Source organism: Sabethes cyaneus, chromosome 2, assembly GCF_943734655.1.
Source record: "Sabethes cyaneus chromosome 2, idSabCyanKW18_F2, whole genome shotgun sequence".
Taxonomy (NCBI): Eukaryota; Metazoa; Arthropoda; class Insecta; order Diptera; family Culicidae; genus Sabethes; species Sabethes cyaneus.
The window spans coordinates 15,608,279-15,631,290 of NC_071354.1; the positions used below are offsets into that span (position 1 = coordinate 15,608,279).

The window sequence follows — 23,012 nt, forward strand, 5'->3', positions numbered from 1 at the left end:
GCTTGTATTGGGAGATCTTACTTCTGCCCAGGATCCTCTCCCCATGTACTAGGTATTGTGAGACACTCATCGCCGCCGTGAAAGAAGCGAAGAACATCGCCACCGAAGACGTAACCGACATACTTCATGCGGGAGATGCCGGTACCGTAGGGCTGAACACTCCAGTGAGTTACGTGGAAGCTAGCGTTCACAACCGATTGGTCATTTTCCTTTGTCGTGTGCTGTACCAAATGAACATGGATTAGCTAATTCAGTAGCTGATTTTAATCAATGTTTTAGAACCTACCAGATAGCGCTCGGTAGCAACGGACACCAGGATCAAATCGTCACCGACACGAACCTTCTCACCCTCGGAACGTTGTTTGCTGGCCGGGTGTACAGTCCACCAGCAGGCCTCACCCTGGCTATGCTCCTGCAAACCTACATCGAACGATAGTTTGTCGTTGGACGACGAAGTCGATAGGCAAGCTAGGTACTAAATAGATGGCGTTAATAAATGGAGTGAAACATGTAAACTAGCGAGAACCACGCTGCAGAAATTGATCGACCGATAGCGAATTGATTGAAATTGTCTTTGAGGAAATTAAATTCCGGTGCATTGACCCAATTTTCGTTCCTTTCTGCGTGCTTTCTTCTCCAGAAAATCACTGCCGTGTTGTGCGATAGTCAATAGACTCAATCGTATCGAGCTACTACTAGAGTGAAACAACGGATTGATGTAATCCCGTAATGATGTAGAAAATAGTGCTGCTAGTCACGCAATATTGCCTTGTTAAGTCGTAAATCTTCGAGCGCGCGCCGCGGAGAAATGGGTAAATGCGACTGTTAACTAGAAGTCGGTTAGACGTTGGCAGGAAACCGGCGGTATGGTGGCTCAACACCTTGCATATCGAGCGTACATTTAGATCCTTTTTTGGTGGTTTTAAGAACCGTACCAGTTTTTGTTCAATTTTTGTTATTGGTAGAATATTTTGAGTTGACGATTGTCTAAAACCACTAAAGAGTTTCATGCAGTATATAACCGCGTGTAAAAGCTCGGTGTATATCGATTATATTCTACCTCAGCTGATGAAAGGAGGCAGAATTTAATCTACATAGGTACATACATACATAGATGAAAGGCTTTTTGTCGCTAAATGGAGAGTGTTTTACTGGAGGCAGTTTTATCTCCACAACATTTCCTGAGTTGTTTGTATTTTTGATAGCAATGTATGTGAAAAAATTTCCAAGATTGTGAATAGTTGTGATATCATTAAAATCTTTTATGGTTGCGTCAAATGCCACATAAATCACTATTATTTGCTAACATATAACAATAATTGGTGATTGCTATCATTTAACGGTTTGACGTATTTAATGTGAAGAAAAATGCATCTATAGTTTTTGATTAAATTTTTCATTTCACTCGGTAGGGGATTGTGCGTAAAACTCTGATTTATTCAATATTTGTAATAAAGGTTATCGTTTAACCTAAAATATACATTTTCGACCTAAATTTAATTATTATTTAACATTTAGATTGCTGCATTGCCATTCCATAATTAGGTTCGAAACAAGTTTTCCAAAATGACTTGTCCTTTTTGGGCCAAAGTTTTACTTTTAAGTCACCAATTATTGTTCAATATTAAAGAATTTTGCCTACAAGTCATAAGTCTCAGTGCTGGACTGAAGCGGCTGAATGGGATTTTGAATGTAAGTCACCGTTTGCTCAAACTGTATTTCGTCAGTGAAGAACTAGTGCAACGTTGCTCAGTTCTCGAAGCCCCAACATCGCTTGTCAAGCACTGCAAGCATAATCCACTTTTATTGTTGACGCTGGATTTGAATCTCGAGTATCGCTTTTCAGACCATGCTTAAGCCGTTTATCACGACTTTTACATAGCAGATTTTGAGGCTATGAACAGTTTTTTGGCTTTGATGACATGTGCCGAATTAATAAGTTGTCTACGTATAAGTTGTAGGACTACGAAAGTGAATACAATTCATTTCTTTAACGCTGAATGGGATCTTTGCATGGTTATCATAGCCAACAATAGCATTGATGGGATGAATTGATGGCCTGTCGTGTTTCAGTAGCATCACAATATCTGCATCTTAGTTTACTTGGTATATTTCTTGATTTATGCGCTTGCGTCACACTTCTTTGTCTAATATGCCGCTGAGGGACCGCTTTTCTGCATGCCTGCCGTTCGAATAGCACTTTCTAATGCAATGTTGATCAGAAAGTTTGATAGCCCCTCACCTTGGTTCAAACCATCTAACGTCACAAACGAGTGTCTCACAGTCTATCCTGACGCTTGATTTCGAACCATCAAGGGTAGTACCTACTAGCCTAATTAGTTTTGTTAAAAAACATAATCCATAATCCGCCATAGCTTATTTTGTTCAACTGAATTGTTCGTCGCCTTGAAGTCTATAAACAAGTGGTGAGTCTGCAAGTGAAATTGCCGGAATTTATTGTGGATCTATCGTAAGGTGAGCATTTAGTCCATCTTTGACCGTCCCTCTCGAAGACTGGAATACCAGCGTCAACAAAGGTTTCTGAAACGGCCTTATTCAAGATTGAAGAGAGAGAGAGAACTTTGTATGAAGCATTGAGGAGAGTAGTGCCTCGATAATTGCTGCATTCAAGTCGACGATCCTTTTTGTAGATAGGACGTATGAAACTTTCCAACCAGTTCCTCCTCAGTCCATACCTTTAGTATTGCCTGATGGATTGCACAATACAGCCGTTCGCTCCTGACTTTCAAAAGTTCGGTATGGGTGCTAGCCTTTTCAGCTGTTGCCGTTTTCCAACTCTCTAGCTGCTTTTTTAACTCCGTGAAAAGTTGATGGATCCACAGCTTGTGGATCGTCCAAAATCGTAATCCTGTTTGTGTTGGTAGCTCTATCTTGTCCATCATTCAACAGTACATCGAAATGCTGTATCGAACACCTGGTCACCTGCGATCTTTCGGTAATCAGGTTCCCACCTTATCGTTGCACATAACTGGAGTTGGCCTGGTCCAGTTCCTGTTTCTGTTGATCGTTTTGAAGAAGCTTCTTGTATCGTGCCTTACTAGCATTTCTCCGTCTCCGCAAGAACGCAATCCTGTGCTGACGTTTCTTACTACGGTGCAACCTCTTTTTCGCAGCTCTAGCATCTCGATTCTTTCCATCAGCCACTCGCTGGCACTCTGCGTTGAATAACTCACTGGAAGTGGCTGCAGTAGTAGTACTCAACGCTGTGTTGCAATACTGATCGCATCGTGTATGTGCTTCTGTAGGGTTGCCGGGTGCTACCCTACGGCTTAATACTAAAAATTTGGGGAACAGCCCCGAATAAGGAAAACGTTTTTTCTCCGTGAGCCAACTATCCGGCTGGACGTGTCAAGAATCAACTCGTATATTTTCACCATACAGCGGGTCGTAAACTAAGCTACCGAAATGGAAAATTTTCCTCACCTACTCTATTTCCCTAGGCGAGGTCACCATGTGAGAACCATTGTAAAACCGGGCCGCATGTTCCACGTTCTGACGAACGCAGTTGGTTTTACTTTGCACGGATTGGCCGCCATTTGTTCCTTCGGGTCTAGGTTAATTTGTCTAAATTGGGTTAGACAGAGGCTAGGGTCGTTAAACTTCCACTGCTCGTTCAGGTTCTCTCCAATTTGGTTACCGATTCGCTCATCAGTTTCCCGAGAGTACTCTGCAGCAGCTCCTTCCGCTGATAACCGCCTAATGTTCAATCCTGTCTTCCCCGTTGGTCTCGATTTGAATGCGTTGAACAATCTGGCGCGAATTTTGCTTACTACAAGATAGTGGTCCGAGGCGATGTTTGGTCCCCGGAGGGACCGCACGTCCGCGACATCTGAAAAGTGCCGGCCAATTCACCATCATTAAGTGACAAAAACTTCCCTATAGAGTTCTGGTTTGTCTTTGAGATATAACCAAAAGCCTAAGGATCGCTCATGTAATGTCGGTAATCTTTAGTTTTCCGGTCATAGCTTAGGAACAAAAATAACACAATCGTGAAATTGTTGTTACTGTTAGATTATGAAGAAGAAATACACGTTTAAAAAGTTTTCAAGAATTGGAACGTTGTTATTTCAATTTTTTTTGGCTTTTACACCTCTTAGGAAACAAATGTGTAAACCTTTTATTGATTATTCTTATACAGTTTACTTAAATTATCATGGAAAAATATTTACTTTGCGATGCTTGGTTGCAGCAACATGTATTTCTAAGTAAGGCCATTGCAAATTGTTTTAAAATTTTTTGTCACCCCTACCCCTCTCTTAAAAATTGGCTTTAAAAATCAGGGGGCAAAAAATTGTTGAATCTGAGTAAACTTTTTTCCTGTAAAATCTATTATCTGTGGACTTCAGCGTCTGAAGAACTCGAAAAATGAGTGTACGGAGGGTTAGCGGTTCTAACACGAAACAGAAGTGGAAAAGAATAACGCACATGTAAAAAGTAAGAAAAGGTTTAGCTATCACTATTAAACTTTAAATAAAAATGCATAACGATTTTTGCATGATTTAAAACAGAATGTCCCCGCCCCCTTCTGTAGCCCAACATTGGAAGGACAAGAACATGATAAATTATTTGCCATGGCCTACTTCATCTGCACATCAATCGAAACTTGGCTAAACTGCTGAAGTTTGAAATCGTACTTCCATAATAATGGATCGTTTGGTAAGCATTTAAAGGCGACCTGACGACAATCATAACTTCATAACTCATAACAAAGCTATCATCGAATCATTATCAGTTAAAATGTGATTGGACAAGTTTTCTACCTGTTTGACACAAACCGTGATTATTCATCAAAACGTTTATTATTCATATAAATTTATTGAGCAATCTAAAAATTTTTTTCATTCACGATTGATAATACACGTTTTTTTAAATTAAGCTTTAAAGCTTCCGAAACGCTTACAATAAATGGATCCATATACAGTCAAATTTCGTTTATAGCACTGAGCTTATCGTCGATTTTGAAAAAATCTTTCGTTAGCCGGGCTGATCTGATTAAGCCAAAAGATGACATGAACAACACTTGAACTGTTAGTGAAAACAGCTCAGCTTAATTAATTAAGGTTTTTGCCAAAATCGGCGGTAAGTTTAGTGCAATTAACGAAATTTGACTGTATTACTTGCGACTTAAAAAAATATATTACTGTATAAACTCTCAGCTGTATAAAATACTAACGAAAAGTGCGTCACTGACTAAATGTAATGTTACTAATTCTTATTCAATCTAAGCTGTTAAAACAGTTGACTAGCTTGTGGACTGCCATTCTTAGATTAATTTTAAACGCGCAACAGAATGACCGTTAAACTTGAGCAGACTATCAATGCGAATTTTCCCAGATTACTGAACGCATTTGATCTAACAGTAGTCGACAGTTCACGATAGAAATTCTGCCCGATGCTAGCCGGTGCGTCAATGTGCATGTAGGGTCCAAATAAACCTAAAATACAATTACCAAAATGGTAAAAAAAATATCCGCTAAAGGAAATTGTTGAATGTTCCTGAGATACATACTTTCAACCGGTTGCCATGGTGGAGTATTATTCGAAAACGGAACTCCATTGCTCGCAAAGGATGTCCACAAATCAAGCATTATTTCCGACATTTCAGTATCGGCTTCGTTTAAGTTGGCCATTTCCTCCGGAAACGGGAACAGGTAAATATTTTCATCCGAATGATGAACGCCTCCACTGTACGGATAGCGCGAAGTATCCTTTCCATATCCAAAACGTGTGTGCTCTCCTGCATAGTCGAAGGTGTACAAGTAAGTTTCTTTCTCGCTGATTCTAACATTCGCTTGTATGTCTCTCAGTACTGGACCTTTCAGCGCAATCGCTCCGGCAATCTGTGACGAAATCACCGTTAAGTACGACATGAATGAAACTAGGAACGCTAAGAACTTACGTCGATCAAACCTTTAGCCATTCGTGTAAAGTTCCCACTGTATAGGTCGCTTTCACTGAACAGTGTGTCTATTTCGAAGGCTAGCAGTGCGCCGGAATTTTCGTCCAACTGCATAATACGGTTCATGGTATCGATCAGTTCGAATTGAACGTACATTGAATCGTTGACGCGGCCAGAAGCTACCAAGTGGTCGTAGAAACTATTGAGCAGAAAAGAACCATCCTGTTTGGTGACTCCACCCATCATTCGAACATCGCGACGCATAGCTCCTTGGCGAGCATTCTGGTACGGAGTACGCTCTAGGAAGCCTGATGGTCCTCCAACAACCATTCCCATTCCGCTTATATCTTCCATGCCATCGATAAATATGTTGTACTTGAAATTTTAATCCGATTAGTGATGATTATTTACAAACATGTTCACCTAACCCACCACATGTGGTAATGTTGCACCGACAAGCGAATGTGTGCTCGCTTCCATGAGACACTGTTCGATTGCTGTTAAAGGGGCATCCACATCGCACCCTACAAGTTTAGCAATGTTTTTCGCATTTTCCACCGGATTGGGAACGACCGCCCAATTGGCCATTGATCCACCGGACTGTAGGATCACCTGATCGAATAAATTTGTTGGAACTAGAGGACTGTAAAGTAATCCGGAGATAGCCGCCGCACCGGCAGATTGACCGAAAAGAGTTATGCGTTGAGGATTCCCACCAAAATCGGCGATATGGTTTCGTACCCATTCAACGGCCATTATGATGTCTAACATGCCAGCATTTCCGGGGATTGTTTCACTTAACGTTGATAAGAATCCGAACGGACCTAATCGGTACTGAATGACAACCAGCACTATGTCACGCTCTAGTAGATAGTGCGGAGGATACTCTGCCGCTGATCCGAGATAAAAGCCGCCCCCATGGACGTACACCATCACCGGGAAACTGCCGGCGGTCTGTAAATGCAATTTTATGCAATATGTATTTCGCAACATTGTTTAAAACAAACCACCCGATGCTTACGTTTTTCGAGAAGACAGATAAGCTGAGACAATCTTCGATGTTCTGATTGTGTCCATCAGCTGGCTGGGGACACTCTATGCCGGGTTGAGTCACATCTCGAACAGCGCTCCATGGCGAAATTCGAACCGGCGCCTTGAATCTTCTCGCTCCGGTTGGTGGTTCGGCATAAGGAATGTTGTAGAAGCTAGCAAACGACTGATTGGTGCGTGCCGTGTAACCTGTTGAGCCTCGAACTACTCCCAGATCTTGGATGTTAACTAAAATATTCGACCCACTTTGGCACCGAACCAAATGACACGCAATTATTACAAGAGGCACAATTTTTACCACATGAGCGAACATTTCGTACCGAATGCACACCTTGCACTGGCGACTTACCAGCTGGCGGAACGTGTATTGATAAAGTTAGCGAAGAGATAAGACAATGTGTTCGTGAATCGGTTGGGTTGCTCTCTTAATGACCGATACAGTTCAATTTACACTTTCCGTTTGCGTATTTGTTTCGCGCCGTAAATATTCTCTCGTCACAACAATATCACTTAAATGTGGTGTGGTGACTCTCACTCGCTCGGTTTGAGTGTGGTGGCTCCCAGACCAAGATGTTCCTGAGGTGAGGAATTTAGAAGAACTTTCAAGTTAGAAAAAGACGAATCCTTTGCCAGACCAGTAAATATTTTTTATTATGGGCTTCATGATATACTTCAAATACTCCAGTAAAACGGACGTTCATATTTTTACTAAGTGCTTTCATGCTTTTCTTTTTTAGTCTTCACTTGTGCCAGATTTTTTTAAAATTTGTATTAAGGAGAAAAATAAAGACTGTCTACAGGCGGCTTCGGGCATAAAGATAGAAGAAAACGTTGTTCTAAGAATTTCAATTTACAAATCGGAAATTCAATCCATATTGAGTTAATAATATTTCCAGTGATGGAAATTAGTACATTGTTTATGTATCTATGGAGAACAACTAGTACTAGTTGTAAGGAAGTGGAAAGTAGTCCAGATTCAAATGAGCTGAAGTGCTGAATTTGCTGAAGTCAATGGTTTGTAGCGACTCAAACGCATTTTAATGAAACTGGAACCACGGAACGAGAGCTGTACAGATAGGTATTAAGGTGCGTTAAATCCAACCCATAGTATTTTCATTCGAGGTATGTTCAGAAGAAAGGATGCCTATTGCTAAATCCATTGGCGGAACTAGCGCTCATTTCTAGGGGGGCTATAGCCCCGGAATTTTTTTCGACCGTTTTATTGGTCGGCCAAGTCATTTTTTCTAGCCCCCCCTAGTTCCGCCAATGGCTAAATCGTTCAAAATATCCACACTAAAAGAAGGCTGGAAACATCCTAAGTTGAAGCACAATTTGGTAAGCAAAAGTACACAAAAAAAACTTCTGCTCTTTCTACGGACTTCAACGCATGCTCTTTTAGGATGAAGAAACGTATTAAAACTGGAATCATTTTAGGAATAGATACTTTACATTGGCTTGCATGATGTTTGGCATTGTCATGACATGACATGTGACATTGAAAGTTCTGGCCATGAACAGAACTAAACCAAAGGGGAAATAATCTTTCAATAATATACGCCCAAAGCAAAGCACTGCTGTGGGGTTCATGTCCCTGGGTACGAAAGTAGCCCCGTTGGCACCAGCGTACCACTCCAGGCCATCCTTTAAATAGTGACACGAAGCTAGATCCGGCCAGAAGATCGTAGGGCCCTCGTGTTACTTCGACAGAGGAAGCAGACTTCTATAGACCCTCCTTGAGGTAGATCTGTCCGTTTACAGTCCCGATAGTCACGAACGGAGCATTCCGTTTGTCACACGAGCAGATCGGTTGCCAAATCATGTATTTCTGGGCCAATTTGGAAACTTTCTGCATCCTTACTTTCTCCGGAATATCAAACTTGTGCTGGGCAGTGAAGTACAGTAGCCGGAAGCTGCCGGAAGTCCACCTTGACGTAAGTCTCATCATCCATTATGAGAGAGTTGAGGATTTTCCAGGCGTTTGCGCAAAATAAATTCGCGACGTTGCTTTTCGGGTGACGTCATTTTTTTCTATTTTCGAAAAACTGACCGCGATAAAATACAGTGTAAACAATACACTCTAAACTACTTCTACCCAAATTTTCAAGAGAAAATATCCAATGGATAATTTTCTACAGCGTTTCTTCCATGGTGCAATTTGATGTGGGACACCCTTTACTCAAGATAACAGTCAAATCTAAAGTCTAATTTTGCGACAACATGCTGCAGATCCTGCTTTAGGGTATGCGACTTACAGCAGCAGTGTCCACAAAAGACCACATCAATGATCTAGAATAAAAGAAGACGGACGTCTCACCGTTGCTATCAGACAAACGTTGGAGGCTGTTATGAGCTTCCATTTTCCTGTTTCATCGGTAAATATTGGGTAGAATACAGAAAAGCCGCCCATTTGGTATCGACGTACGACATTGTTTTAAGCGGTTGTCGCATGTGGGAATCCCGACTGGGGGCACATATAAAAAGTTAAAAGGATCGTAACTAGCATGCACTCTAACAACTGGTTATGAAGTCTAAAAACTGAAAGTGAAGGTTCCGAAAACGGAATGCACCAGCTAGGTCTTGTGCAACTAGGGCTGCATGCTTTAAAATCAGACTTATTTTACTTGTACACAAAAATTAGGTACTCAAGGAAGGTTCTTTCATTATTGTTCCTAAAGTTGATAAGCATTTCCTCTTATCAACGCAAATATGTAGAGATATAGCGCCCTACGCGCTCGGCTTTTTTGGTAAAGTTGTAACCTGACGGGACCGAGATGGCACAACGAGCAACATTATTCGCGGCTCTTGTGAACTATGACACTGCAAGGTGGATCACCACTTAATTGGTGAACGGTACGGTATATACCACCTAATTGGTAACGGTTAATGCGTATAGTGAACCCCAGAGCCGTAGCGTAACATTGCGGCGCCCTTGGCGAAGACCCGATTTAGCACTCCCACGTTTCTTCCTTCCAAGTATATTACTTTTGATAAGATTTCAAACCACCAACCAGATTCTAAGTCTGGACTAAATTATGGACCACTTTTTTATAAGATTTTGTTCCAAATTTTGTAACAAATTTTGGGACATATTTGGACTAAATTCTGGACCAGATTTTTGACCACATGTTTGATCAGATTTTGGGCTTGTAGCCGATTATGGGTCTCGGTTTTTTGATCAGTTTTTAAACCACCAACCAGATTTTGGATCAGGATTTGAATCAGATTCCGAACCTGGACCACATTTTGGACCTGGACTAGATTTGCGAACCGCATTTTTTTATCAGCTATTGTTTTAGATTTTGGAACAGGTTTGGACTTGATGCTGGACCAAATTTTGAACCACATTTTTAATCCGATTTTTGACCAGGTTTTGAATCAGACTTTGGATAAAATTTTGGATCCAGATTCAAGACCGGGTCTGGACCACATTCTGAACCTGCATTAGATATGGACCAGATTTTTAAGAAGGTTTTGGACCACATCTTTTATCACATTTTGAACCTCAGTTTTGATTAGATCTTGAATCAGATTCTGGACCTGAACCAGATCTTGGGGCTGAAGCAGATTAGATCTTGGACCACATTTTTAAACAAATTTTTGACCAGTTCCTGGACTTGGACCAGATTGTGGACCTTACCTCGATTTTGGACCACACTTTTTTAAGATTTTGGACCAGATTTTGCATCAAATTTGGGGGGTATGACATGAGGAAGTGGCCAACATTGCTTCAGCCATCACAAGCCCCTACCTAGCGCCTCCACGTGGCCTTACCCGGTAATGCTCTATTGAGTAGGCAAGCTAGGAGATGCGATGTTGGGTGGTTCCCGGCTACCTGATCTCAAAACTGCGAGTTTGGGTGACGGCTGAGACACAGGAGCTTGTTAGGAGGTAAGTTTAATATAAGTTATTTTAATTATTTGTTTCGTTTTAGCATTTTAGGATTTTTCGATTAGGAAGCACCTCCTACTGTTCAGTGAAAACTCTGGCCGAAAAAAGTTTTAATAATGCTCATGGATACCAGAAGAAAAAATTAAATTAATGATGGTAGCACTTATGGAAACTCAAATGATGCAACTCTATTCCATTCGAAGGATTGCTGGTGAGATTGTTCTATTTTTGATCATATATATTGTATATACATATAACACATATTTTATAACATTGCCATATGCCATCATGATAGTAAAGGGGAGGGAGCATCAGGGTATCGAATGAATCGAAGACTGGATGAGGGATGTGGTAACCTGGTAACCAGCTCAAGCCATATAAGGTCGGAGAGGATTTTAACGCGCCCTTCTAGCACACAAATCATCACGCTAGATAAGCTTACACGGCGAAGTTATGTATCTAGAAATCTATGCTGTAAGGAGTATCTTATATTGCCTTGGAATCATGTAAGCGACATTGCTTATAGATCTACCCAACCCCTTTTGGTTCTTCACGAACAGCATGGTCATGAAAGTTACTGGGTAGATAAATTCGATTCTGCAATAATTCTACTTGCATATAATGGGAAACCCTAGGGATGATGGTGGCTACCCCTCTACATACCCATACACATTCAGATTTTGCATCAAATTTGGATCCAGATTGTGGAACTAGATCGGAATATAAACCAGATTTTGGACCACATTTTTGATCATATTTTAAACCATCAACCAGGTTTTAAATTAGGTTTTGAATTTTTATTCCAGATTTTGTACTAAATTTCGGAACAGATTTCAACTAGATTCTGGACCAGATGTTGGACCTCCATCAGATTCTGGGCCTGATTTTAGACCACATTTTAAACTACATACTGGATCAAGACTAGATTTGAGCCTGGACCAGATTCTGAAGCACATTTTAATCTGATTTTGGATCAAATTTTGGACCACATACTAAAACTGATTTATGAACAGATTTTAAACCAGCAATTAGATTTTTGATCAGATTTTGAACCAGATAATGAACCTGGACCATATTTTGGACATGAGTTAAATATATCATGGAACACATTTTTTATCAAATTTTGTTACTGATTTTGGAACAGACTTAGACTTGATTGTGGACCCTATTTTGAACGAAATTTTTAACAGGTTTTGTAACAGATTTTGGATCTGGTTCCAGAGGACCGTAGTGTGACATTGTGGCGGTCTTGGCGAAGATCCGAAGATCATTTCGAATATCAGTGTTCTTTCCAAGTTTATTATTTTTTGCAGAATGAGACTGTCAGATTCGTGCAGCTACCTATATCCAGTACTTCGCTACACTCGAGAGTGCTTTACTGAGGTTCAGGTCGTTTTTGGCGTCCCTTAGAGTTAGCGCCCTTGGCGAGGGCCATTGCACGCTACGGCGCTGGTGATCCCTAGCCTCTAATCCAGCAACTTATATCCCTATCTCGTCGTGATACCAGCCGGGTGTTACGTGCGGCACCAGCAATAGACGGCCCAAACGTGCTAGGTGGCTCGAACAGGTTGAAAACAATTTGCGAGGGTGAAGGTGCTCAACGAATTGGCGACGAGTAGCCTTGGAGCGAGTACAATTGATGCAACCCAAGTAACAATTTGGGTTTTATTACACTCTAATGATGGCATTCAAGACCAAAATTGGTTTTGAAGACCAACATAAGAGTACAATAAAACTCATATTGTTGCTTGGGAAGTTCTTGATACAGCATAGATCATTCCGTTCTGAAGCTGCTAGCGAAGGAGGAGGTGACGAAGTCGACGTGTTAGTCGGGTTTCTTGTATTAGGGCTCTTTGTTGATCGCCGGTAATGACACAACCTATTGAGACACATTTTGGCAGAAAATCGTGCACTTTGGGCTTTGAAAGTCACTTCGGTCCAGTAATATTCGCCGTTCTACGAGGTTGATCTACGAAACACCGATAATACCAGTAGTCCTTTACGGCCACGAGACCAGTGCGCCCTTGATATCTTTGAACGGAAGATGATTCGTATCATCTGCTGTGGAATGGAAATGTTGCTGTGGAGTTGCATCAGCTTCTGGGGGAATCACTCAACATAGGACCATCTGTAAGACGACTTGCGGGCCCTGCAAAGACTAGCGATGGACAGCCATGACCCGAGTTGAACACAGACGACTTTTACGTACAGCACAAGCAGCTGGGGACTTCACCAGATTAAGTAAGTAATAACTAATTGAATCATGAGGAGGCTGGATCACGTTGAGGTGTAAACTGTTTTCTTCAACGACCACACCGATAATAGGAACAAGGGTAGCTCAAGGTGGTCAGATGACTTACGATTGCAGCGTCATTCGGGATTTTCATGAGGTGTGGCTGAGGACTCCGAGTGATGGAGAAAATTTGAGGCAGCCACTATGGCTTTACGCTGACTTGCATGGTATGCTACGCTAAACTGATCGCTAAACCCAGTTAGAAGCTGGAGGTCTCCAGGTCCAAACTGTGTCTATCCATTTATTTACGGGAATTGCATGGAGTCAGTATGTTTGAACACATTAACTTTAGAGTAATTCCTTTTGATTCTACTAAAATTGCGGTCTTTGCAGATACGCGTATTTCGGGTACGATTTGTAATCTTCAGTGTGTCAAGTTACTATTTTCACGTTGAGCAACGTTTTAGATGGTTGGGGGAAAGTTAACATGAAGTTTGTACCAAAGGCCAAAAGAATTTTTTTTACTATTACTTCTAGTTCGTAAGTTTGTGGGTACATTACTATAGTTTTGACTAAGAAAATTACGCAATTTCTTTCTTCATCGTTGATGGGTAGTTGTTTGCAGCTCTGACTTAGGAACCCACGGGAGCAAACCATGTCTCCTCTTGCGGTCGTCCAAAGTGTGGACAATTCCCTTTAAAACTTGTCTCTCAGATGTCGAGCTGTCGTCAATCATTGTTTAGTTCGAATTGGGTCTTAACCTGACAGACGACTTCAATTGGGAATACACAGTGTCCACGATATTCATTCCTGGGTGTGCAGCATTCAGACAGCATTGAATTAACAATGGGGAGACTTTCCATGCGAGTTGATTGTCAGAACTAGGATGGCTAAGTTCCTCCTTGGAGAGATTCTCCATTCACCATTCGTCATTTTAAGATCAGAAAGTTTAATTGGCATTCAGAATGTTTTAACGGCGTATTTTAGCGACTGCGATTGTATGTAATATAATTCGATATACACCATAATTTTTAAAGAATTTGTTTAGTTTTTATCTCGCATTTTAAAAATTATCATTTCAATTTCTGCAACGTGGTTTCGAAATATTAAACTACTTTTACATACTTACCATATCGCTGTTGTTGTGGCGCAGCAGGATGGCATTACCGTACAGCAGAGTTCGATGCCCGGAACCGGTTCCTTTACCCTGTTACACACGTGGTGGTACGTTAGGAATGGAAAAACGAGTTAATAGAAAAGTCATGTATTAGTAGAGTACTCGGATTTAGTGCAAGCTACATCTAGTAAGCGGTTACAAACTCTCTCGTCTTTGATTATTATTATTATTATTATTATTTATTTTGCTCAGTTTGGTAGACAATCGCGCAAATCTGTGTTAAAACATTCCGAATTAAGTTGGCTTCTATTCTACTACTTTCGGTACAGGACACCCATGCTAAATATGTAGATTGCAAATATTTTCCCTTGCTTGCTGCCAGCTTAAGGTTACATTCATTCATTCATTCATTCGAATTAGTGTCACGTGTCATTGCTGTTTGCTGGAACAGATCGCGTCTGAACTCAGTTCCCGCCGCGGAACGGCGGCGGTGCGGTGGTACAATGTTGCAAGGATTTGTGATTTTTTTCAGCACTGGAAGCGTACGGGTAGAAAAACAAACTTGGCAGTGGTTGCATGCTTTCGACCACTTTGCATTTGCATTAATTTTCCGCTGATATTGAAGCGCATTCCGGACAGTCACACGGCATCCATGTTGTCATGGGTAGCGGGTAGCGGAAATCTGAGTGGGACTATTTGCGGTTTGCGATACCGTGGAACAGTCAAGTTTTCGGTTTATTGGTACTTTGAAACAATCAGGGTTAATAAAAATCTCAAGAACATTTGCTTTGTTTTGTAAATTTGTTCAAATGCGGAAAATCAAACCTCAGTAGAAGTAGATTGTAGTAGACAGTGACCTTATTCATATCAAATGCTCGGATTTCGGATGATCAATTTAAAATTAATTCTATACTCTAATATATGTAAAAATAGATATTATCTACTCAAAACATCACTCACCGTAGTGCCAAATCAATCAAGTAGCACTAAAGTAGTCACGTTTTTATACAACCTACGACTGTTTGTCCGAAATAACATCAATATTGACATGATTAAGTGAATTTCAGCTTAACTGGTATGATAGGGTATGGTGGGAAATGCGAATGCTTTCTCATTCGAGAGTATTTTTTCAGCATAGAAGATAAGTTTCTTATTAGCAGCGAAAACACGAAATGTTATGAGCTAAAACGCATCGTTATTGACGTCAAAACTAGCTGAACGGCGACATCAAGCATAAATCCGACACAGTCAAGCAATCGATGTATTTGTAGCTTCCATGTACAGTGGACAGGGTTGATAGGATTATGTAGATAAAGTGTATAGAACAGATGGATACATGCTTCACGTGAGTGCGATTTATGATACCCGCGAGACTGTTTCGATCGTTATTTTTGCTGTACGGAACATCGCGCGTCAATTCATTGTGTATAGCTTGGGTGAGATAGCAAGTGGCATTGTGAAAGCTACGGTGTCCTTCGCTGTTTGGGTTTAGCCTGTACAGAATTTCAAGGACGTCACTGCCACGGTCATCTCGCAGTGCTTTAGTGTCACACTTTTTTCATATTTGTGGCCTGATTTTTTGCAATAGGTCCCATCCAGAAGTGTAAATAATTCGAGTAAGAATTTATTTTCTAGAAAATAATTTCTCATTTGAGGTTTTTACACTCGCAAATAGAAACTATTCAAAAATCAAGTCAGATATGTTCGAAAAACGAAAACCGGTATGCATTAATTGTTATACGTCATCCAAAGCAGGCATTGTTGTTCTGTTTACAAGTAGTCGTGGTAGTGCTCAACAGTTTATTTTTTTCATTCCGCCAAAGATAAGGAAGACACTTGATCACAGAAAAAAAAAGAAAACTAAATTATAACAGTGGATAGACAAGAAGAGAAATTTAGAACCGAAAATTGAAAAATAAATCACAGTTGGAAAGAAAGAGGGCAGAAAACAAACTCATAAGGACAGAACGAGCAGAGAGGTAAGATAAAGGAAATCAAATCATAAAAACCATACATCCATACATCAGCCAATTGTCAAAGTTGAACGACACAAAAAAAAACTTGCTTGCTCAGTACTTTGCGGGATGAAAGGCGCACCATCGGGTGCGAAGGTTTACTTACTACCGAATCATTTCCCTGAAATTGACAGAAAGAAAGAAGAAGCCAGAAAGAGTTGTGTTGGATGAAATGTTTGACAGGTGATGTTTAACTGTTTTATGACGGTATCAACGAATTTTTGCAAGAAAATAAAGTGAATCACGAATAACATAGAAATTACCAAACGGTCGGGATTTCAAATGAAAAAAAAAAACAAATTCTTGTTTGAACTAATTTACATTTGCAGTCTAGAGGCATTCCTCGCAAATTCGTAAATCGATTTTTGATTCAACTAAAATTTACATTATTTTTCTCTGTGGTAAAATATATTCTTTCACACTATTAGTGCGCCTTTTTTGATTACTCTGTATCACTGGGTACATAATTCGTCAAGGAAGGCATAAGCGGGAATTCCAGAGTTGTCATTTCAATAACTCGGTATTTTGCGAGAAGTAAAATAAACTGCGTAAAAATAAATGTAGCCTCAAGTGCAATTCTAACTTTAATATTAAGAATAATTTAAGACCATCTACAAATAGGATTTTTAGTCCAACTTTAAGTCCAGTTTCAAGTCAAATTTGATGTAAAATTTTAAGTAAAATTTCAAGAACAATTTTATGTTCAATTTTGAGTCTAATTTCAAGTCGAATTCTTTTGTTCAATTTCAAACCTCAGTTCAAGTATTTCAAGTTTAATTACAAATCTAATTTCAAGTTTCATTTTAGTCCAATTTTCAAAGAAATATGTATGGAAATTCTATATAGTGAAATGAAAAGTATAAATTCCATTAAAAAGGGTTCACATAAGTCAACAAATATCTTCCAATTACATTTTTTGTAGTCCGCTGTAGTTTAAGAGTGCACCAAACTCTGCAATCCACAGGGCCTCGGGGAAAAGTTCGGTTCGAATCCCATTGTAGCTTGGTTTGATGCGCGAATCCCCCAACTTGGGTAAAAAGCAACGTTATACAAACTTAATAAGCGTTGCTTCAATGACCCTCCTTTACCTAATTTTCCGCTGTTTTTCCTTTGCGTCTTGTGACACCCTAGAGACATTATAAAAACCTTTGTTTCATTACGCTCCGTCTGTTGTAAAAACCACCATTACAAAAAAAAAAATGTTGCCCAACCTCATTATAAAAGTTGTACCCTTATAAACATGAGGCTGGTCAATTACATTTTTGCATAATTTTTTGATTTTCCAGGTTTTTATCGTACTAATTTTGCTCTATTTCAGCACGTAACTAATGTTCTCTCGGGATTTTTACACTTCTACGGCCATACCCTGACAACACGCCCGACTTGTTTTCAAATACCTTACAGAACGGGATTTGTGTTTGAAGCACAACACACTTAATACATTTTATAACGGTAGATCTTTTACAATCGACGGAGGGGACAATAGAAAAAAGTAATGAAACAAAGGAGTTGTATCCAAACAGAACGGAACAAGGCGTGAAGGGGAATGAGCGGCAATTAGGTAAGGGGGGAAGGTCATTGAAGCAACGCTTAAGAAGCTGTGCACTGTTCCTCCTTCACCAGCTGAGGGATCCGTGGATCGAAACAAGCTGTAAGCTTGGGTAAAGAACAACTTCTTAAGCGTTGCGTTACCCTAATTTAATTCCAATTTTAAGCCCAATTTAACTCTCAATTTCAGTCTGATTTCAAATGCAATTTCAAGTGCCATTTAAATTCAATTTCAAATCAAATTTCATGTCTAATTTAATGCCTCATTTTAAGAACAAATTTAAGTCTAACTTAATTCATATTTTAACGTCGATGTGAATTCAAATTTAATTTCAATTTTTCCAATTTGATTTAAAGTTAAATGTTAAGTCTAGCTTAATACCCCATTTTCGTGTTCAAATTTAATTCCAATTGGATTTCCGGACTGGAAGTGGAAGTCTAGTTTCATGTCCAATCCGTTTTGAGCCCCAATTCGAATCTAATTGATTTCCAAATTAAACTTTGAATTTAAATCCAATTTCAAGTGCAATTTCTAATCCCATTTAAGTCCAACTTCAAGTCTAATTTCGTATTTAATTTAGTGTCTCATTTTAAGGATAAATTCATTCCCATTTTATCTCCAATGTGAATTCCAATTTAATTCATTTTTTTCGATTTTAAGGTAAATTTTAAGTCCCATTTGTGTGTTCAAATTTAAATCTAATTTAATTCTGATTGCATTACCACAATAGATCAAAACAATGGTCGCAGTGGTCAAATCTTCCGACAAAAAAAATTCTGTTTGCAACTCCGGATTGGATTTAAAACCCAATTTTAAGACCACTTTCAAGTCTAATTTCGTGTCCAATTTAATGCCCTAATGTTAAAAATAAATTTAGGTCTAATTTATTTCTTATTTTAACACCGATGTGCAGTCCAGTTTTTCCTTCTAGTTCAAATTCCAATCTAACTTAATTCCAAAAGGACACCATACGAACTATTGCTTTTCAAGAGATGGCGCTTTTCTAGTGGTAGTAAAATCAAAATTTCTCATTTATCTGTGTTTAGCTACCTGATAAACAATCACTAATCATATTTTATTTGTGGTACAGTTATACTCTGTTATACTTAATTATCATGACTTCTGCCTAATTTGGATAAAAAACAAATATTTCCTATACCTCTATATAGCATCTTACTACCAGTCATCCGAGAGCCCTGAAAAGTGATTTGATACCGTACGAGACCCAGAAGCTGAATATGTTTGCGACATTTCAATGCGAAAAAATTAAATTTCGCTACTCGAACGCAATAAATAAAAACAATGTTTACCAACTATTTGTTGGTTATATTGCGATTAGCGATAAACACAAAAGAAACTGAGATGCATGATAGAGTAAGGTTGCTGTGTCCAGTAAATTTATTGTCGCGCAAAATTCAGCTGTTTCCGAAATGTACAATATGCGACATCTGTTGTATTCAACAGGGAAACATGGATAGTTTCAAGCATACTCTCACGCATGGCGCATGATGAAACACTTGCGCCAACTTCTGTTATTTATTATCAGAAACTAGAGGCGCTGTCCTATTGCAATCCCGGACTGGATTTTGAAATCGATTTTTCAACTGATTCAAAATGGCCCACTAATAGCCTGAAACAACTCATCACAGAGACTAATTCTCGACCAACATGTCAAACGGTCCAATGTGCAAATGAGAGAGTCTCTTTGCTTCTTCTCTCTCAAGCTTATTACGGCGGCATAAATGCATTTCAACCCAATTTTTCTTAAGGATTAGCCTATAACGCCAGCAACCGTTTCATGCAAAATAGACGTATTCAAGTGTTATTATGCCGCCGTGATAAGTGTAAGAAAGGAGACGCAAAAAGAATCTCTCATTTGAACATTGGACCTTTCGAAATGTTGCTCGTCAATTGTGTAAATTTGGCGGTGAATTCGCACAGAATGCCTCAATCTTGCTAATCTCGGGTTCAAACAAGTTTAACATGAAGTGTTATAGAGTTCAGTTTCCGATTTTATAGACTTTTCCGCTTATGTTGATGCTAATTTTGGGGCGATCTGGCCCGGATGACGTGGATGAAAAGATACATTAAATAATTATTCCAACGAGACTCGCGAAACAAACCCGCAGCTCATGCTAAATCATGATTTTAAAACTTCACGTACCATTTTCCCTGGAACTAGGAAACATATTAGAACAAACTTTTTTATGTTTTATTGGACATTTGATGATTTATGTACTCGTATATGACTCTATATATGACGTAAACTATTTTGGAAAGGGAGGAAGTGTCTTATAGGAAGGATGATTAATTGGATGAACTGGAGAACTTCGATATAGACCAAAAGTATATTGGGTTGTGCAAGAGCAGGTAGGGTTCGCACTCACGCTCTTTCGGTTGGTACCCGAATGTTTTACTCACTAAACTACTAGACTAATCTCATGTGGCGGGAGTTGTGGGTTCGAATCCGGTTATAATCTCAGATTATAGCTTAGTTCGACCCATGAACCTTCCAGCATTGGACAAAAGGTAGGAGTCAAAACGACTACTTGTTAAGCGTAACTACCAATACCCCTCCCCCCTCCTCACCTTTCCGCTCTTTCCCCTCCCTCCCCAAAAAAAAATTTCATTTCTTTCCCCTACCGTCCCTTCATCAATTGTAGAACCACCGTTTCAAAAACTATCACTAAACTACTATTTTTTTGAAACGATGATTCTACAATTGATGAAGGGACGGTAAGGGAAAGTAATGAAGAAGGATTTTTTCCGGGAATGAAGGGGAAGGGTGGAAAGGAGGGGGGGGGGGGTAATAGGTAGCTATGCTTAACAAGTCGTCGTTGTGACTCCTATCTTTTGTCCAATGCTGGAAGGTGCATGGGTCGAACCAAGCTGTAATCAGAGATTATAACCGGATTTGAACCCACAACACCTGCCAGGGCGTGTCGCTCACTGGTACCCGTGTACCTTTGAACCACAGAGGCGCTGGACAAAAGAAGTCTGCACAACCCCCCTTATTAACCATAGCGACATGGGTTGATCTATTTTTAGACACAAATTGTGCCTCTTCCTCCACCTACTGTAGAAACCACCGACCGAGAAGTTTTAATCTAACGTTTAAACTAACCTAGAAGTTTTAAACTAAACTACTGCCACCCGTTATATTACGTAGACTAATACCTAGTTTTGTTTCCAATTCTATCATTCTCATGTACACGCACCATACACTCCTATGCGTGTTTCTATCGCCGAGAAGAGAGACGGTTATCTGCTCGGACATTGTGATTGAAACAGCGCGTTGATGACAGTTGCTCCAGCAAGTCTCGTGAATAAACCACCACCAAGCGTGTTTTTTCTTTTTATTTACTCGTATGAGCTCTTTTCTTTTTATCTACTCGTATAATATCATCGCATAGGATTGTGTGGTGTGTATAAACGGGAATGATAGAATTGGGAGAATAAAACAAATTAGTCTACCTAATATAATGGACGGCAGTATAAACTACTGAGTAAAACATTCGGATACCAACCAAAAGAGCGTGGGTGCGAATCCCATCTGCCATTGCACAGCCCAATATATTTTTGACCTATATCGAAATTTTCCAGTTGATTCAAATATTCATTTTTCGCATCAGACGCTTCCTCCCTTTACAAAATATTTTTTTTGTCTTTTTTCTGGAATTGTGTTATGCTTACGATTCTCAAAAGTTATAAAATTCTTCTCTAAACCTCTTTCAAAAAGGTCACGGACTAACCTTGTCCGTCGTTGTTTGGTTTTCGGGAAAAAGGAATATAAATTTCGAAAAACACAATTTCACAATAGCGACGCCTTTTTGTATCGTATTTGTTCTGATGATTGGTTTTCATTCCCTTCCCCTTGTCGGATCGCTGTAAAATTAGTGTCCAAATCAGCGGAAAAGTCTACAGAAATAAAAGTTTTTAAACTCCATTAGGCATACGGACCCGACGCATAGTACGCACCTAGGCATAATAGATATAAGGCCTGCGGGTACTAGGCCTGGACGCGAATGGACACAAGGCCGAACAGCTTTAAGGTCGAATGGACGCAAGGCCGAATGTACGCGATGCCAATGTCGTCTTGCCATGTATCACCTATAAAGTGTTTCAACCTTTGGCTTGAAGACGACTAACCGTTCCAGTTTCTCATCGTTGTATGAATAAGAAGAGCCGAGGAGTGGGAAGTGAGTAATAAAATAAGAAATGGACTCGCGTCCATTCCGTCTTGCGTTCAGTATACCTTTTGGCAGTGTGCCTTCCTTCCATTATACCTGATGCTTCCGTATGCCGTTGCGTCCGTATGCCTCGTGGCTCTTCGTCTTTATTAACCAAGACACGTTGTTGGTTAACACAAAATTATTCAGATTAGAACACGATGTCGTATTGTGTAATTATGATTAACACAAAATAACATAAATAATGTATTTGCAGTAACAAATCAAAATTTTTATCTTAGCCAAATTGGCTGTAAATTTAAAGAATTAATCGATTAGGCAGACAGGAGATATAACCGACGAAACACGAAACCCGCAAAAAAATTTTATTCATAATATCTAAACACTCTTGAAAATTTTCACCTATCAATTGGCCGTAAGTAATGAAAATCTTTTTGATAAAGTTTCAAATTCTGAGCAATTTTAAAGCGAAAAATCGATAGAACGGGTTCAAAAGCATCGTGGAATGGTTGCAAATAGCCGAAACCGAACTAGCTTTCTGTCGAAAATCTGAGTTTGCAGGGTAACCAACGTATTTGGGACCCCATGTGCAGCTATACAGGTGTCCAAGTGTTTAGTTTTTAGCTGTTTGGTGGCCACGGTCCGTTATCGATCCTGCGCCGAACGAATTATGATCCTCCAGTACTATCGATCCTGGGCTGCCGTGCTATCGAGGATCCACAATAGTGTACATCCATCGGGTGCGGGGTCTGCCCCGAGGTCTACAGCCTCCTTCTGGTTCTCTCTACTGAAAATGCTTTTGTTTACTCTTTCATGGAGCATTCTGGTTACGTGCCCTGCCCGTGGTTCATGCGTCCAGACTCCATTTTGCCACTAAATATTGATCGTAGAGTTTTACACTTAATGAACCCAAGCACTCGTCGAGCAGCTGCCTTTAGTGTCTAGGATTCATGGCCGCACCGGGATAGTTGGAGTTCTCTATAGCACCAGTTTTGTCCGAATTTGCAAACTACGGGACTTCAGCTGACTTTAGAAAGCCTGATTCGCTCT

The 23,012-nt window shown here is 39.9% G+C and overlaps 2 protein-coding genes across 2 annotated transcripts in view; both read right to left on the reverse strand.

Moving 5' to 3' along the window:
• Positions 1–23,012, reverse strand: part of LOC128736591 (ryanodine receptor) — a 56,501-nt gene that overhangs the window by 29,747 nt on the left and 3,742 nt on the right. The window contains exons 3-6 of the mRNA XM_053831080.1: positions 16,330–16,344; positions 14,221–14,298; positions 287–475; positions 22–221 (exon numbers count right to left, since the gene is read on the reverse strand). Coding sequence (XP_053687055.1) covers positions 22–221; positions 287–475; positions 14,221–14,298; positions 16,330–16,344 — 482 coding nt within the window. The remainder of the gene's footprint in view (positions 1–21; positions 222–286; positions 476–14,220; positions 14,299–16,329; positions 16,345–23,012) is intronic.
• Positions 4,844–7,296, reverse strand: LOC128736593 (glutactin-like). The gene is made up of 5 exons (XM_053831083.1): positions 6,942–7,296; positions 6,353–6,874; positions 5,921–6,295; positions 5,531–5,861; positions 4,844–5,456 (listed from the first exon to the last, which is right to left on the reverse strand). The coding sequence occupies exons 1-5, from the start codon at positions 7,281–7,283 to the stop codon at positions 5,296–5,298; spliced, it is 1,731 nt and encodes a 576-aa protein (XP_053687058.1). The 5' UTR covers positions 7,284–7,296; the 3' UTR covers positions 4,844–5,295.

Coding starts and splice junctions, on each gene's coding strand:
- LOC128736593 (XM_053831083.1), bottom strand. CDS start 7,283: ATGTTCGCTCATGTGGTAAAAATTGTGCCTCTTGTAATAATTGCGTGT. Junction 6,875..6,941: donor TATCTGTCTTCTCGAAAAAC/GTAAGCATCGGG, acceptor TTGCATTTACAG/ACCGCCGGCAGTTTCCCGGT. Junction 5,457..5,530: donor ACCATGGCAACCGGTTGAAA/GTATGTATCTCA, acceptor ATTGTATTTTAG/GTTTATTTGGACCCTACATG.